Raw genomic sequence first — 20,000 nt, forward strand, 5'->3', positions numbered from 1 at the left:
ACCCGGACATTAAACCAGACAACACTAAACGAGACAACACTAAACCAGACACTAAACGAGACGACACTAACCCGGACATTAAACCAGACAACACTAAACCAGACACTAAACCAGACGACACTAACCCGGACATTAAATCAGACAACACTAAACCAGACACTAAACCAGACGACAATAACCCGGACATTAAACCAGACAACACTAAACCAGACAACACTAAACCAGACACTAAACGAGACGACACTAACCCGGACATTAAACCAGACAACACTAAACCAGACACTAAACGAGACGACACTAACCCGGACATTAAACCAGACAACACTAAACGAGACAACACTAAACCAGACACTAAACGAGACGACACTAACCCGGACATTAAACCAGACAACACTAAACCAGACACAAAACCAGACAACACTAACCCAGACATTAAACCAGACATTAAACCAGACAACACTAACCTGGACATTAAACCAGACAACACTAAACCAGACACTAAACGAGAAGACACTAACCCGGACATTAAACCAGACAACACTAAACCAGACACTAAACCAGACAACACTAACCCGGACATTAAACCAGACAACACTAAACCAGACACTAAACCAGACAACACTAACCCGGACATTAAACCAGACATTAAATCAGACAACACTAAACCAGACAACACTAACCCGGACATTAAACCAGACATTAAATCAGACAACACTAAACCAGACAACACTAACCCGGACATTAAACCAGACAACACTAACCCGGACAACATGAGACCAGACAACACTAAACCAGACAACACTAACCCGGACATTAAACCAGACATTAAATCAGACAACACTAAACGAGATGACACTAACCCGGACATTAAACCAGACATTAAATCAGACAACACTAAACCAGACAACACTAAACCGGACATTAAACCAGACACTAAACGAGACGACACTAACCCGGACAACACTAACCCGGACATTAAACCAGACATTAAATCAGACAACACTAAACCAGACAACACTAAACCAGACATTAAATCAGACAACACTAAACCAGACAACACTAAACCAGACAACACTAACCCGGACATTAAACCAGACATTAAATCAGACAACACTAAACGAGACAACACTAAACCAGACATTAAATCAGACAACACTAAACCAGACAACACTAAACGAGACAACACTAACCCGGACATTAAACCAGACATTAAATCAGACAACACTAAACCAGACAACACTAAACCAGACATTAAAACAGACAACACTAAACCAGACAACACTAACCCGGACATTAAACCAGACATTAAATCAGACAACACTAAACCAGACAACATGAGACCAGACAACACTAAACCAGACAACACTAAACGAGACAACACTAACCCGGACATTAAACCAGACATGAAATCAGACAACACTAAACCAGACAACACTAACCCGGACATTAAACCAGACATTAAATTAGACAACACTAAACCAGACAACACTAACCAGGACATTAAACCAGACATTAAATCAGACAACACTAAACCAGACAACACTAACCCGGACATTAAACCAGACATTAAATCAGACAACACTAACCCGGACATTAAACCAGACATTAAATCAGACAACACTAAACCAGAAAACATGAGACCAGACAACACTAAACGAGACGACACTAACCCGGACATTAAACCAGACATTAAATCAGACAACACTAAACCAGACAACACTAACCCGGACATTAAACCAGACATTGAATCAGACAACACTAAACCAGACAACACTAACCCGGACATTAAACCAGACATTAAATCAGACAACACTAAACGAGACGACACTAACCAGGACATTAAACCACACATTAAATCAGACAACACTAAACCAGACGACACTAACCCGGACATTAAACCAGACATTAAACCAGACAAAACTAAACCAGACGACACTAACCCGGACATTAAACCAGACATTAAACCAGACAACACTAAACCAGACAACACTAAACCAGACACAAAACGAGAAGACACTATCCCAGACAACACTAAACCAGACACAAAACGAGACGACACTAACCAGACAACACTAAACCAGACAACACTAAACCAGACACAAAATGAGACGACACTAACCCAGACAACACTAAACCAGACAACACTAAACCAGACACAAAAAGAGACGACACTAACCCAGACAACACTAAACCAGACAACACTAAACCAGACACAAAACGAGACGACACTAACCCGGACATTAAACCAGACATTAAATCACACAACACTAAACCAGACAACACTAACCCGGACATTAAATCAGACATTAAATCAGACAACACTAAACCAGACAACACTAACCCGGACATTAAACCAGACATTAAATCAGACAACACTAAACCAGACGACACTAACCCGGACATTAAACCAGACATTAAATCAGACAACACTAAACCAGACAACACTAACCCGGACATTAAACCAGACATTAAATCAGACAACACTAACCCGGACATTAAACCAGACATTAAATCAGACAACACTAAACCAGACAACATGAGACCAGACAACACTAAACGAGACGACACTAACCCGGACATTAAACCAGACATTAAATCAGACAACACTAAACCAGACAACACTAACCCGGACATTAAACCAGACATTAAATCACACAACACTAAACCAGACAACACTAACCCGGACATTAAACCAGACATTAAATCAGACAACACTAAACCAGACAACACTAACCCGGACATTACACCAGACATTAAATCAGACAACACTAAACCAGACGACACTAACCCGGACATTAAACCAGACATTAAATCAGACAACACTAAACCAGACAACACTAAACCGGACAACATGAGACCAGACAACACTAAACCAGACAACACTAAACCGGACAACATGAGACCAGACAACATGAGACCAGACAACACTAAACCAGACAACACGAGACCAGACAACACTAAACCAGACAACACTAAACCAGACAACACTAAACCAGACAACACTAAACCAGACAACACGAGACCAGACAACACTAAACCAGACAACACGAGACCAGACAACACTAAACCAGACAACATGAGACCAGACAACACTAAACCAGACAACACTAAACCAGACAACATGAGACCAGACAACACTAAACCAGACAACACTAAACCAGACAACACTAAACCAGACAACACTAAACCAGACAACACTAAACCAGACAACATGAGACCAGACAACACTAAACCAGACAACACGAGACCAGACAACACTAAACCAGACAACACTAAACCAGACAACACTAAACCAGACAACACTAAACCAGACAACACGAGACCAGACAACACTAAACCAGACAACACGAGACCAGACAACACTAAACCAGACAACATTAAACCAGACAACATGAGACCAGACAACATTAAAACAGACAACACCAAAACAGACAACATGAGACCAGACAACACTAAACCAGACAACACTAAACCAGACAACACTAAACCAGACATCACTAAATCAGACGACACTAAACCAGACAACATTAAACCAGACAACATGAGACCAGACAACACTAAACCATACAACACGAGACCAGACTACATGAGACCAGACAACACTAAACCTGACAACACTAAAGAAGACAACACTAACCCAGACAACACTAAACCAGACAACACTATACCAGACAACACTAAACCATACAACACTAAACCAGACAACACTAAACCGGACAACACTAAACCAGACAACACGAGACCAGACAACACTAAACCAGACAACACGAGACCAGACAACACTAAACCAGACAACATGAGACCAGACAACACTAAACCGGACAACATGAGACCAGACAACACTAAACCAGACAACACGAGACCAGACAACACTAAACCGGACAACATGAGACCAGACAACACTAAACCAGACAACACTAAACCGGACAACACTAAACCAGACAACACGAGACCAGACAACACTAAACCAGACAACACGAGACCAGACAACACTAAACCAGACAACACTAAACCAGACAACATGAGACCAGACAACACTAAACCGGACAACATGAGACAAGACAACACTAAACCAGACAACATGAGACCAGACAAAACTAAACCAGACAACACGAGACCAGACAACACTAAACCAGACAACACGAGACCAGACAACACTAAACCGGACAACATGAGACCAGACGACACTAAACCAGACAACACTAAACCGGACAACATGAGACAAGACAACACTAAACCAGACAACATGAGACCAGACAACACTAAACCAGACAACACTAAACCAGACAACACGAAACCAGACAACACTAAACCGGACAACATGAGACCAGACAACATGAGACCAGGCAACACTAAACCAGACGACACTAAACCAGACAACATTAAACCATACAACACTAAACCAGACGACACTAAACCAGACAACACTAAACCAGACAACGCTAAACCAGACAACACTAAACCAGACAACACGAGACCAGACAACACTAAACCAGACAACACGAGACCAGAGAACACTAAACCAGACAACATGAGACCAGACAACACTAAACCGGACAACACTAAACCAGACACAAAACGAGACGACACTAACCCAGACAACACTAAACCAGACAGCACTAAACCAGACACAAAACGAGACGACACTAACCCAGACAACACTAAACCAGACAACACTAAACCAGTTACAAAACGAGACGACACTAACCCAGACAACACTAAACCAGACAACACTAAACCAGACACAAAACGAGACGACACTAACCCAGACAACACTAAACCAGACAACACTAAACCAGACACTAAACGAGACGACACTAACCCGGACATTAAACCAGAAATTAAATCAGACAACACTAAACCAGACAACACTAAACCGGACAACATGAGACCAGACAACACTAAACCAGACAACATGAGACCAGACAACACTAAACCAGATAACACTAAACCGGACAACATGAGACCAGACAACACTAAACCAGACAACATGAGACCAGACAACACTAAACCAGACAACACTAAACCAGACAACACTAAATCAGACAACATGAGACCAGACAACACTAAACCAGACAACACTAAACCAGACAACACTAAACCAGACAACATGAGACCAGACAACACTAAACCAGACAACATGAGACCAGACAACACTAAACCAGACAACACTAAACCAGACAACACTAAACCAGACAACACTAAACAAGACAACATGAGACCAGACAACACTAAACCAGACAACACGAGACCAGACAACACTAAACCAGACAACACGAGACCAGACAACATTAAACCAGACAACATGAGACCAGACAACATTAAAACAGACAACACCAAAACAGACAACATGAGACCAGACAACACTAAACCAGACAACACTAAACCAGACAACACTAAACCAGACAACACTAAATCAGACGACACTAAACCAGACAACATTAAACCAGACAACATGAGACCAGACAACACTAAACCATACAACACGAGACCAGACTACATGAGACCAGACAACACTAAACCTGACAACACTAAACCAGACAACACTAACCCAGACAACACTAAACCAGACAACACTAAATCAGACAACACTAAACCAGACAACACTAAACCGGACAACACTAAACCGGACAACATGAGACCAGAAAACACTAAACCAGACAACACTAAACCGGACAACACTAAACCAGACAACACGAGACCAGACAACACTAAACCAGACAACACGAGACCAGACAACACTAAACCAGACAACATGAGACCAGACAACACTAAACCGGACAACATGAGACCAGACTAAACTAAACCAGACAACACGAGACCAGACAACACTAAACCAGACAACACTAAACCGGACAACACTAAACCAGACAACACGAGACCAGACAACACTAAACCAGACAACACGAGACCAGAGAACACTAAACCAGACAACACTATACCAGACAACACTAAACCGGACAACATGAGACCAGACAACACTAAACCAGACAACACGAGACCAGACAACACTAAACCGGACAACATGAGACCAGACAACACTAAACCAGACAACACTAAACCGGACAACATGAGACAAGACAACACTAAACCAGACAACATGAGACCAGACAACACTAAACCAGACAACACTAAACCAGACAACACGAAACCAGACAACACTAAACTGGACAACATGAGACCAGACAACATGAGACCAGACAACACTAAACCAGACGACACTAAACCAGACAACATTAAACCATACAACACTAAACCAGACGACACTAAACCAGACAACACTAAACCAGACAACACTAAACCAGACAACACTAAACCAGACGACACTAAACCAGACGACACAAATCCAGACGACACTAAACCAGACAACACTAAACCAGACAACACTAAACCAGACAACACTAAACCAGACAACACTAAACCGGACAGCATGAGACCAGACAACACTAAACCAGACAACACTAAACCAGACAACACTAAACCAGACAACACGAGACCAGACAACACTAAACCAGACAACATGAGACCAGACAACACTAAACCAGACAACATTAAAGCAGAGTACACTAAACCAGACAACATTAAACCAGACAACACTAAACCAGACAAAACTAAACCAGACAACACGAGATCCGGACATTAAACCAGACATTAAACCTGACAACACTAAACCAGACAACACTAAACCAGACAACACTAAACCAGACAACACTAAACCAGACAACACTAGACCAGACAACACTAAACCAGACAACAATAAACCAGACAACATGAGACCAGACAACACTAAACCAGACAACACTAAACCAGACAACACTAAACCAGACAACACTAACCCAGACAACACTAAACAAGACAACACTAAACCAGACAACACTAAACTAGACAACACTAAACCAGACAACATTAAAGCAGAGTACACTAAACCAGACAACATTAAACCAGACAACACTAAACCAGACAACACGAGACCCGGACATTAAACCAGACAACACTAACCCAGACAACACTAAACAAGACAACACTAAACCAGACAACACTAAACCAGACTAAACTAAACCAGACAACACGAGACCAGACAACACTAAACCAGACAACACTAAACCAGACAACACTAAACCGGACAACACTAAACCAGACAACACGAGACCAGACAACACTAAACCAGACAACACGAGACCAGAGAACACTAAACCAGACAACATGAGACCAGACAACACTAAACCGGACAACATGAGACCAGACAACACTAAACCAGACAACACGAGACCAGACAACACTAAACCGGACAACATGAGACCAGACAACACTAAACCAGACAACACTAAACCGGACAACATGAGACAAGACAACACTAAACCAGACAACATGAGACCAGACAACACTAAACCAGACAACACTAAACCAGACAACACGAAACCAGACAACACTAAACTGGACAACATGAGAACAGACAACATGAGACCAGACAACACTAAACCAGACGACACTAAACCAGACAACATTAAACCATACAACACTAAACCAGACGACACTAAACCAGACAACACTAAACCAGAAAACACTAAACCAGACAACACTAAACCAGACGACACTAAACCAGACGACACAAATCCAGACGACACTAAACCAGACAACACTAAACCAGACAACACTAAACCAGACAACACTAAACCAGACAACACTAAACCGGACAGCATGAGACCAGACAACACTAAACCAGACAACACTAAACCAGACAACACTAAACCAGACAACACGAGACCAGACAACACTAAACCAGACAACATGAGACCAGACAACACTAAACCAGACAACATTAAAGCAGAGTACACTAAACCAGACAACATTAAACCAGACAACACTAAACCAGACAAAACTAAACCAGACAACACGAGATCCGGACATTAAACCAGACATTAAACCAGACAACACTAAACCAGACAACACTAAACCAGACAACACTAAACCAGACAACACTAAACCAGACAACACTAGACCAGACAACACTAAACCAGACAACAATAAACCAGACAACATGAGACCAGACAACACTAAACCAGACAACACTAAACCAGACAACACTAAACCAGACAACACTAACCCAGACAACACTAAACAAGACAACACTAAACCAGACAACACTAAACTAGACAACACTAAACCAGACAACATTAAAGCAGAGTACACTAAACCAGACAACATTAAACCAGACAACACTAAACCAGACAACACGAGACCCGGACATTAAACCAGACAACACTAACCCAGACAACACTAAACAAGAAAACACTAAACCAGACAACACTAAACCAGACAACACTAACCCAGACAACACTAAACAAGACAACACTAAACCAGACAACACTAAACCAGACAACATGAGACCAGACAACACTAAACCAGACAACACTAGACCAGACAACACTAAACCAGACAACATTAAACCAGACAACACTAAACCAGACAACACTAAACCGGACAACACTAAACCAGACAACACGAGACCAGACAACACTAAACCAGACAACACTAAACCAGACGACACTAAACCAGACAACACTAAACCAGACAACGCTAAACCAGACAACACTAAACCAGACAACACGAGACCAGACAACACTAAACCAGACAACACGAGACCAGAGAACACTAAACCAGACAACATGAGACCAGACAACACTAAACCGGACAACACTAAACCAGACACAAAACGAGACGACACTAACACAGACAACACTAAACCAGACAGCACTAAACCAGACACAAAACGAGACGACACTAACCCAGACAACACTAAACCAGACAACACTAAACCAGACACAAAACGAGACGACACTAACCCAGACAACACTAAACCAGACAACACTAAACCAGACACAAAACGAGACGACACTAACCCAGACAACACTAAACCAGACAACACTAAACCAGACACTAAACGAGACGACACTAACCCGGACATTAAACCAGAAATTAAATCAGACAAAACTAAACCAGACAACACTAAACCGGACAACATGAGACCAGACAACACTAAACCAGATAACACTAAACCGGACAACATGAGACCAGACAACACTAAACCAGACAACATGAGACCAGACAACACTAAACCAGACAACACTAAACCAGACAACACTAAATCAGACAACATGAGACCAGACAACACTAAACCAGACAACACTAAACCAGACAACACTAAACCAGACAACATTAAAGCAGAGTACACTAAACCAGACAACATTAAACCAGACAACACTAAACCAGACAACACGAGACCCGGACATTAAACCAGACAACACTAACCCAGACAACACTAAACAAGACAACACTAAACCAGACAACACTAAACCAGACAACACTAGACCAGACAACACTAAACCAGACAACAATAAACCAGACAACATGAGACCAGACAACACTAAACCAGACAACACTAAACCAGACAACACTAAACCAGACAACACTAACCCAGACAACACTAAACAAGACAACACTAAACCAGACAACACTAAACTAGACAACACTAAACCAGACAACATTAAAGCAGAGTACACTAAACCAGACAACATTAAACCAGACAACACTAAACCAGACAACACGAGACCCGGACATTAAACCAGACAACACTAACCCAGACAACACTAAACAAGACAACACTAAACCAGACAACACTAAACCAGACAACACTAACCCAGACAACACTAAACAAGACAACACTAAACCAGACAACACTAAACCAGACAACATGAGACCAGACAACACTAAACCAGACAACACTAGACCAGACAACACTAAACCAGACAACATTAAACCAGACAACATGAGACCAGACAACACTAAACCAGACAACACTAAACCAGACAACATGAGAACAGACAACACTAAACCAGACAACATTAAACCAGACTAAATTAATCCAGACAACACTAAACCAGACAACACTAAACCAGACAACATGAAACCAGACAACATGAAACCAGACAACATGAGACCAGACAACACTAAACCAGACAACACTAAACCAGACAACACTAAACCAGACAACATGAGACCAGACAACACTAAACCAGACAACACTAAACCATCCTCTCCTAGCTACTGTACTCCTCCTCCCTCCTCTCCTAGCTACTGTACTCCTCCTCCCTCCTCTCCTGGCTACTGTACTCCTCCTCCCTGCTCTCCTAAATACTGTACTCCTCTCCTAGCTACTGAGTCCCTTAGTATGAGGTGGTGTCAGTCCCTCGTACTTGTTCCTAGTATGAGTCCCTAGTATGAGGTGTTATCAGTCCCTTAGTATGAGGTGGTATCAGTCCCTTAGTATGAGGTGGTATCAGTCCCTTAGTATGAGGTGGTATCAGTCCATGGGTATGAGGTGGTATCAGTCCCTTAGTATGAGGTGGTATCAGTCCCTTAGTATGAGGTGGTACTAGTCCCTAGTATGAGTCCCTAGCATGAGGTGGTGTCAGTCCCTTAGTAGGAGGTGGTGTCAGTCCCTTAGTATGAGGTGGTATCAGTCCCTTAGTATGTGGTGGTATCAGTCCCTTAGTATGAGGTGGTATCAGTCCCTTAGTATGAGGTGGTATGAATACCTAGTATGAGTCCCTAGTATGAGGTGGTATGAGTCCCTAGTATGAGTCCCTTAGTATGAGGTGGTATGAGCCCCTAGTATGAGTCCCTTGAATGAGTCCCTCGTATAAAGTGGTATGAGTCCCTAGTATGAGTCCCTTAGTATGAGGTGGTATGAGTCCCTTAGTATGAGGTGGTATGAGTCCCTTACTATGAGATGGTATGAGTCCCTAGTATGAGTCCCTAGTATGAGTCCCTTAGAATGAGGTGGTACTAGTCCCTAGTATGAGTCCCTAGTATGAGGTGGTATGAGTCCCTAGGATGAGTCCCTTAGTATGAGGTGGAATGATTCCTTTAGTATGAGGTGGAATAAGTCCTTTAGTAAGAGGTGGTATGAGTCCCTAGTATGAGGTGGTATGAGTCACATAGTATGAGGTGGTATGAGCCCCTAGTATGAGTCCCTTGAATGAGTCCCTCGTATAAAGTGGTATGAGTCCCTAGTATGAGTCCCTTAGTATGAGGTGGAATGAGTCCCTAGTATGAGGTGGTATGAGTCCCTTAGTATGAGGTGGTATGAGTCCCTAGTATGAGGTGGTATGAGTCCCTAGTATGAGGTGGAATGAGTCCCTTAGTATGAGGTGGTATGAGTCTCTAGTATGAGGTGGTATGAGTCCCTTAGTACAAGGTGGTATGAGTCCCTAGTATGAGTCCCTAGTATGAGGTATCCCATACTAAAGGACTCCCTAGAATGAGTCCTTTAGTATGAGGTGGTATGAGTCCCTAGTATGAGTCCTTATGTATGCGGAGGTATGAGTCCCTAGAATGAGTCCCTTAGTATGAGGTGGTATGATTCCATTAGTATGAGGTGGTATGAGTCCCTTAGTATGAGGTGATATGAGTCCCTTAGAATGAATCCCATAGAATGAGTTGGCATGAGTCCCTTGGTAAGAGGTGGTATGAGTCCCTTGGTATGAGTTCCTAGTATGAGTCACTTAGTATGAGGTGGTATGAGTCCCTTAGTATGAGGTGGTGTGAGTCCCCAGTATGAGTCCCTAGTATGAGTCCCTCGTATGAGGATGTATAAGTCCCTAGTATGAGTCCCTAGTATGAGGCGGTGTGAGTCGATTAATATGAGGTGGTATGAGTCCCCAGTTTGAATCCCTAGTATGAGTCCCTCGTATGAGGGTGTGTAAGTCCCTAGTATGAGGTGGTAGGAGTCTTTTAGTGTGAGGTGGTATGAGTCACTTAGTATGAGGCGGTATGAGTCCCTCGTATGAGGTGGTATGAGTCCCTAGTATGAGTCCCTTATTATGAGTCCCTAGTATGAGTCCATTAGTAAGAGGTGCTATGAGTCTCTAGTATGAGTCCCTTAGTATGAGGTGGAATGAGTCCCTTAGTATGAGGTGGTATGAGTCCATTAGTATGAGGTATTATGACTCCCTTAGTGTGAGGTGGTATGAGTCCATTAGTACGAGGTGGTATGAGTCCATTAGTACAAGGTGGTATGAGTCCACTAGTATGAGGTGGAATGAGTCCCTTAGTGTGAGGTGGTATGAGTCCCTTGGCATGAGGTGGTTTGAGTCCCTAGTATGAGTCCTTATGTATGAGGAGGTATGAGTCCCTAGAATGAGTCCCTTAGTATGAGGTGGTATGAGTCCCTTAGAATGAGTCCCCTAGTATGAGTTGGCATGAGTTCCTTAGTAAGAGGTGGTATGAGTACCTTGGTATGAGTTCCTAGTATGAGTCACTTAGTATGAGGTGGTATGAGTCCCTTAGTATTAGGTAGTGTGAGTCCCCAGTATGAGTCCCTAGTATGAGTCCCTCGTATGAGGGTGTATAAGTCCCTAGTATGAGTCACTTAGTATGAGGTGGTATGAGTCCCTTAGTATAAGGTGGTATGAATCCCTAGTATGAGTCCCTAGTATGAGGTGGCATGAGTCCCTATTATGAGCCCCTTAGTATGAGGTGTTAGGAGTCCCTAGTATGAGGTGGTATGAGTCCTTAGTATGAGTCCCTTAGTATGAGTACATTAGTATGAGGTGGTTTGAGTCCCTAGAATGAGTCCCTTAGCATGAGGTGGTATGAGTCTCTTAGTATGAGTCCCTTAGTATGAGGTGGTATGAGTCCCTAGAATGAGTCCCTTAGTATGAGGTGGTATGATCCCCTAGTATAAGTCCCTTGTATGAAGTTGTATAAGTCCCTAGTATGAGTCACTTAGTATGAGGTGGTATGAGTCTCTAGTATGAGTCCCTTAGTATGAGGTGGAATGAGTCCCTAGTATGAGGTGGTATGAGTCCCTTAGTATGAGGTGGTATGAGTTCACTAGTATGAGGTGGAATGAGTCCCTTAGTATGAGGTATTATGAGTCCCTTAGTATGAGGTGGAATGAGTCCCTTAGTATGAGGTGGTATGAGTCCCTATTATGAGGTGGTATGAGTCCATTAGTATGAGGTGGAATGAGTCCCTTAGTATGAGGTATTATGAGTCCCTTAGTATGAGGTGGTATGAGTCCCTAGTATGAGGTGGTATGAGTCCCTAGTATGAGGTGGAATGAGTCCCTTAGTATGAGGTGGTATGAGTACCTAGTATGAGGTGGTATGAGTCCCTTAGTATGTGTCCTTTAGTATGAGGTGGTATGAGTCTCTAGTATCAGTCCCATAGTATGAGGTGGTATGAGTCCCTTAGTATGAGGTGGTATGAGTCCCTTAGTATGAGGCGGTATGAGTCCCTTAGTATGAGGTATTATGAGTCCCTTAGTATGAGGCGGTATGAGTCCCTTAGTATGAGGTATTATGAGTCCCTTAGTATGTGGTGGTACGAGTTCTCGCTTGCTTGCATGTGGCTCTCCCTGCTGGAATGTGCCTGTCTCCCTGTCTGTACTTCCCTTTCATGGTGCTATAATGGCTAAGCTATTAAAATCCATTTCAGCTCTGACCGCAATCAACATTCAATTCTGACTGCCATGCTCTCTCCCTCCCTCCCTACCTCCTTCTCTCCCTCCCTCTCTACCTCTCTCCCAACCCTGTCAGTTATCCACAAAACAGATGCCAGCTTCTCCTTCACAATGACTGCTGTCTGATGGCTGAGAGAGAGAGAGACTACTGTGCTGTTAGCTCCAAACTAGTTTGGAGGACTGATGCTGTACCCCTCTACCTTTGACTGGAGGCCTGACGCTCTACCCCTCTACCTTTGACTGGAGGCCTGATGCTCTACCCCTCTACCTTTGACTGGAGGCCTGATGCTCTACCCCTCTACCTTCGACTGGAGGCCTGATGCTCTACCCCTCTACCTTCGACTGGAGGCCTGATGCTCTACCCCTCTACCTTCGACTGGAGGCCTGATGCTGTACCCCTGTACCTTCGACTGGAGGCCTGATGCTCTACCCCTCTACCTTTGACTGGAGGCCTGATGCTCTACCCCTCTACCCTTGACTGGAGGCCTGATGCTCTACCCCTCTACCTTCGACTGGAGGCCTGATGCTCTACCCCTCTACCTTTGACTGGAGGCCTGATGCTCTACCCCTCTACCTTTGACTGGAGGCCTGATGCTCTACCCCTCTACCCCTTTACCTTTGACTGGAGGCCTGATGCTCTACCCCTCTACCTTTGACTGGAGGCCTGATGCTCTACCCCTCTACCTTTGACTGGAGGCCTGATGCTCTACCCCTCTACCCCTCTACCTTTGACTGGAGGCCTGATGCTCTACCCCTCTACCTTCGACTGGAGGCCTGATGCTCTACCCCTCAACCTTTGACAAGAGGCCTGATGTTCTACCCCTCTACCCCTCTACCTTTGACTGGAGGCCTGATGCTCTACCCCTCAACCTTTGACAAGAGGCCTGATGTTCTACCCCTCTACCCCTCTACCTTTGACTGGAGGCCTGACGCTCTACCCCAGTCAAACTGAGCACCAACTCAAAGTCTACTGTTCCACAACGACACCTCTTGCTGGCTGAAAAATATATTACGACTCAGCTGTCAGCACCAAACCACATTAACCAGACTGTTTATAAAACACTCACCCTCTGGAGTGGCTGAGGTACACAGCAGCCTCTGGCCATGCCACGAGGGGTCGCCACTCCAACCCTGGGGGGGGAGAGACAGATAGAGAGAGAGAGAGAGAGAGAGAGAGAGAGAGAGATGGTGATGGCGAGAGAGAGAGAGACAGAGAGAGAGAGAGAGAAAGAGAGAGAGAGAGAGAGAGAGAGAGAGAGAGAGAGAGAGAGAGAGAGAGAAAGAGAGAGAGAGAGATATGGAGGGAAGAATGAAGAGAGGGAGGGAAAGAGGTAAAGATGTAAAGAGACAAGGAGGGAGGGAGAGGGAGAGAAATAGCGAGAGAGGGAAGGAAGGAAGGATGGAGAGAGGGAGAGAAAGAGAGAGATATAGCGAGAGAGAGAGGGAAGGAAGGAAGGACGGAGAGAGGGAGAGAAAGAGAGAGAAATAGCGCGCGAGAGAGAGAGGGGGGGAAGGAAATAGAGAGAGAAAAAGAGATTAAATATTATACTGACAATAAATTGAAATCGGAAATTGTTGCGTTTATAAGATTTTTAAGAGTTACAGTTCACATGAGAAAATCAGTGAATATAAATACATTCATTAGGTCCTAATCTATGGATTTCACATGACTGGGAATATGCATCTGTTGCTCACAGAGACCTTAAAATAAATTGACCTCACAACGGACCTCAAGATCTCATCATGGTATTTCTGTGCATTAAAATTGCCATAGATAAAATGCAATTGTGTCCGTTGTCCTAAATTTATGCCTGCCCATACCATAATCCCACCAACACCATGGGGCACTCTGTTCACAACGTTGACATTAGCAAACCGCTCGCCCACACGACGCCATACACATGATCTGATGTTGTGAGGCCGGTTAGATGTTCTGACAAATTCTCAACAATGACGTTGTTTATGTTAGGCTTATGTTAGAGAAATGAATATTAAATTCTCTGGCAACAGCCCTGGTGGACATTCCTGCAGTCACCATGCCAATTGCAGGCTCCCTCAAAACTGGATACATTGGTGGCATTGTGTTGTGCAAAACAAATGCACATTTTAGAGTGGACTTTTATTGACCCCAGCACAAGGTCCACCTGTGTAATGAACAAACTGTTTAATCAGCTTCTTGGTATGCCACACCTGTCAGGTGGATGTATTATCTTGCCAATGGATAAATGCTCACTAACAGGGATGTAAACAAATTTGCGCACAACATTTTAGAGCGTGTGGAACATTTCTGTGATCTTTTATTTTATGAAACATGGGACTTCACATGTTGCGTTTATACTTTAGATCAGTTGAAATAAACAGAATCCATGACAACCACTTGATAAATACAAATATACATAATGCAGTTAGCCCTCTGGACTTTTTGTTTTTGTTTGTTTAGGCATTATACTAAAATGGATTAAAAGTGGTTGTAATTTATTAAAAATCAAAAACAGAAAAAAGCTTATTTATTTACATGAGTATTCAAACCTTTTGCTATGAATCTCGAAATTGAGCTCAGGTGCATCCTGTTTCCATTGATCATCTTTGAGATGTTTGTACAACTTGATTGGAGTCCACCTGTGGTAAACTCAATATGATTGGACATGATTTGGAAAGGCACACACCTGTCTATATAAGGTCCCATGGTTGACTGTGCATGTCAGAGGAAAAACCAAGCCATGAGGTTGAAAGAAATTGTCCATAGAGCTCCGAGACAGGATTGTGTCGAGGCACAGATCTGGGGAACGGTACCAACACATTTCTGCAGCATTGAAGGTCCCCCCAAAAATGGGCAATAAACAGTACCAGTCAAAAGATTGGACACATCTAGTCATTCAGGGGGTTTTCTTTATTTTTTACATTGTAAAATAATAGTGAAGTCATCAAAACTATGAAATAACACATATGGAATCGCGTAGTAACAAAAAAAGTGTTTTATATATGTGAGATTATTCAAAGTAGCCACCTTTTGCCTTGATGACAACTTTGCACACTCTTGGCATTCTCTCAACCAGCTTGACCTGGAATGCTTTTCCAACCATCTTGAAGGAGTTCTCACATATGCTGATCACTTGTTGGCTACTTTTCCTTCACTCTGCGGTCCAACTCATCCCAAACCATCTCAATTTGGTTGAGGTCATGTGATTGTGGAGGCCAGGTCATCTGATGCAGCACTCCATCACTCTCCTTCTTGGTCAAATAGCCCTTACACAGCCTGGAGGTGTGTTGGGTCATTGTCCTGTTAAAAAAAACAAATGATAGTCCAACTTTTTTTTTTTTTTATTTCACCTTTATTTAACCAGGTAGGCTAGTTGAGAACAAGTTCTCATTTACAGCTGCGACCTGGCCAAGATAAAGCAAAGCAGTTCGACACAAACAACGACACAGAGTTACACATGGAGTAAAACAAACATACAATCAATAATGCTGTAGAAAAATAAGTCCTTATACAATGAAGTAGAAAAAACTAAGCGCTAACCAGATGGGATGGTGTAATGCTGCAGAATGCTGTGGTAGCCATGCTGGTTAAGAGTGACTTGAATTCTAAATAAATCAATGACAGTGTCGCCAAAAAAAGCACCCCCACACAATCACACCTCCTCCTCCATGCTTCACGGTGGGAAGCACACATGTGGAGATCATCTGTCCACCTGCTCTGCGTCTCACAAGGACATGGCTGTTGGGACCAAAAATCTCAAATTTGTACTCATCAGACCAAAGAACAGATTTCCACCGGTCTAATGTCCATTGCTCGTGTTTCTTGGCCCAAGCAAGTCTCTTCTTATTGGTGTCCTTTAGTAGTGGTTTCTTTGCAGCAATTCAACCATGAAGGTCTGATTCACTGGGTCTCCTCTGAACAGCTGATGTTGAGATGTATCTGTTACTTGAACTCTGTGAAGCATTTATTTGGGCTGCAATTTCTGAGGGTGAGGTCTGAGGTTGACCGATTATGATTTTTCAACGTCGAAACCAATTATTGGTGGACCAATAAAGGCCTGTGGGACTCCCAATCACGGCCGGTTGTGATACAGCCTGGAATCGAACCAGGTCTGCACCACTCAGGAGCCCTCGGGAGAATGAGCCATCATACAACGCAGTATAAAAAGGTCAGAAGAAATGAGTCTCAACACTAGGGGGCGAGAAGCTACAGAAATTAGTCTCAACACTAGGGGGCGAGAAGCTACAGAAATGAGACTCAACACTAGGGGTCGAGAAGCTACAGAAATGAGTCTCAACACTAAGGGGCGAGAAGCTACAGAAATGAGTCTCAACACTAGGGGGCGAGAAGATACAGAAATGAGACTCAACACTAGGGGGCGAGAAGCTACAGAAATGAGACTCAACACTAGGGGTCGAGAAGCTACAGAAATGAGTCTCAACACTAGGGGGCGAGAAGCTACAGAAATGAGTCTCAACACTAGGGGTCGAGAAGCTACAGAAATGAGTCTCAACACTAGGGGGCGAGAAGCTACAGAAATTAGACTCAACACTAGGGGTCGAGAAGCTACAGAAATGAGACTCAACACTAGGGGTCGAGAAGCTACAGAAATGAGTCTCAACACTAGGGGTCGAGAAGCTACAGAAATGAGACTCAACACTAGGGGGCGAGAAGCTACAGAAATGAGTCTCAACACTAGGGGGCGAGAAGCTACAGAAATGAGACTCAACACTAGGGGGCGAGAAGCTACAGAAATGAGACTCAACACAAGGGGGCGAGAAGCTACAGAAATGAGACTCAACACTAGGGGGCGAGAAGCTACAGAAATGAGACTCAACACTAGGGGGCGAGAAGCTACAGAAATGTGTAACGAATCATGACAATGAGGTTGTAATAACTTCCTTGTCAGTTTCTCTTTTCTTATATTGAATATCTGCACGTTTTAATGCATTAATTCATGTGTTTTGTAGGCTCACGTATTGTATTTTTCCAAGTTACTCGCCCAATCCTGTTTTATGCATTGGAGATATCACAATAATAAGGCTACACGTTTTTAAAATGGTAGTAGCATCTGTCCACAGACTGTGGGATAAGACAACTAACGAGGAGCTAACGAGGAGCTAACGAGGAGCTAACGAGGAACCAACGAGGAGCTAACGAGGAGCTAACGAGGAGCTAACGAGGAGTAAACAAGGAGCTAACGAGGAACTTTGTTTCGGTACGCTGATTCTTTGTCACTGTTTATTTGGACAGATCCAGATTTCGCAGGTGCTCGTATAGTTCGGATTTGGGGGGAAGGTGGAGGGGATATTTGGCTCATAGACAAGCCTGAAACTGTCTGATGGTCTTTGTTTAATATCCATCTCATTAGTACATTTCTTTGACACGTCTCACACCAGAACGAATACCAAGCATCTGACACAATCACGGTTGAGATCCTTTTACTATGGGCTAGAAGTCTAGATCTCTTCGGGAGAACACAGGGAGGGAACAGAGAGCCCAGATACAGTCAGCCATCTGCAATGCATCACACACACACACACACACACACACACACACACACACACACACACACACACACACCTCTACAGGGGCTAGTCTGGATACCACATCAAAACGGTCTAAAATACCCTACCTCCCTGAGTGTGTCAATGTGCAGTGTCATTGTGACATGTGTGTGTGTGTGTGTGTGTGTGTGTGTGTGTGTGTGTGTGTGTGTGTGTGTGTGTGTGTGTGTGTGTGTGTGTGTGTAGTATAGCAGACAGACGACAGCTTGTCATGATGAAAAGCTATATTCTCATCTGAGTCCTGACACAAACACACCAAACACACCATGATACCCGAGGGAGTGTGTGTGTCGTAGGGACGGGCATTTGAAATGATTTCACTATTCAAATAATATTATGATATTATTACAGATATCTAAAGAAAAAAACATTATGTTTTTTAAAACTTTTTAAAACTTCAATGGAGACCACGCTCTGCTTGTTTCAGCAGAAGGATAGGGAAGGGGCCAGTGAGGAGCAGGGGCCGGTGAGGAGCAGGGGCCGGTGAGGAGCAGGGGCCGGTGAGGAGCAGGGGCCGGTGAGGAGCAGGGGCCGGTGAGGAGCAGGGGCCAGTGAGGAGCAGGGGCCAGTGAGGAGCAGGGGCCGGTGAGGAGCAGGGGCCGGTGAGGAGCAGGGGCCGGTGAGGAGCAGGGGCTGACTAAACTGACTGGTGCTAGTTAGACCATAGTGACTGGTGCTAGTTAGACTAACTGACTGGTGCTAGTTAGACTATAGTGACTGGTGCTAGTTAGACTAACTGACTGGCGCTAGTTAGGCTATAGTGACTGGTGCTAGTTAGACTATAGTGACTGGTGCTAGTTAGACTAACTGACTGATGCTAGTTAGACAAACTGACTGGTGCTAGTTAGACTAACTGACTGGTGCAAGTTAGACTATAGTGACTGGTGCTAGTTAGACTAACTGATTGGCGCTAGTTAGACAAACTGAC

The 20,000-nt window shown here is 43.7% G+C and overlaps 1 protein-coding gene across 1 annotated transcript in view; it reads right to left on the minus strand.

Moving 5' to 3' along the window:
- The window catches only part of LOC110518228 (calcium uniporter protein, mitochondrial-like), a 110,171-nt gene that overhangs the window by 9,118 nt on the left and 81,053 nt on the right, over window positions 1-20,000 (minus strand). The window contains exon 3 of the mRNA XM_036956389.1: window positions 14,593-14,656. Within this exon, the coding sequence (XP_036812284.1) occupies window positions 14,593-14,656 (64 nt within the window). The remainder of the gene's footprint in view (window positions 1-14,592; window positions 14,657-20,000) is intronic.

The sequence above is a fragment of the Oncorhynchus mykiss genome, chromosome 20, assembly GCF_013265735.2.
Source record: "Oncorhynchus mykiss isolate Arlee chromosome 20, USDA_OmykA_1.1, whole genome shotgun sequence".
NCBI classification, from domain to species: Eukaryota; Metazoa; Chordata; class Actinopteri; order Salmoniformes; family Salmonidae; genus Oncorhynchus; species Oncorhynchus mykiss.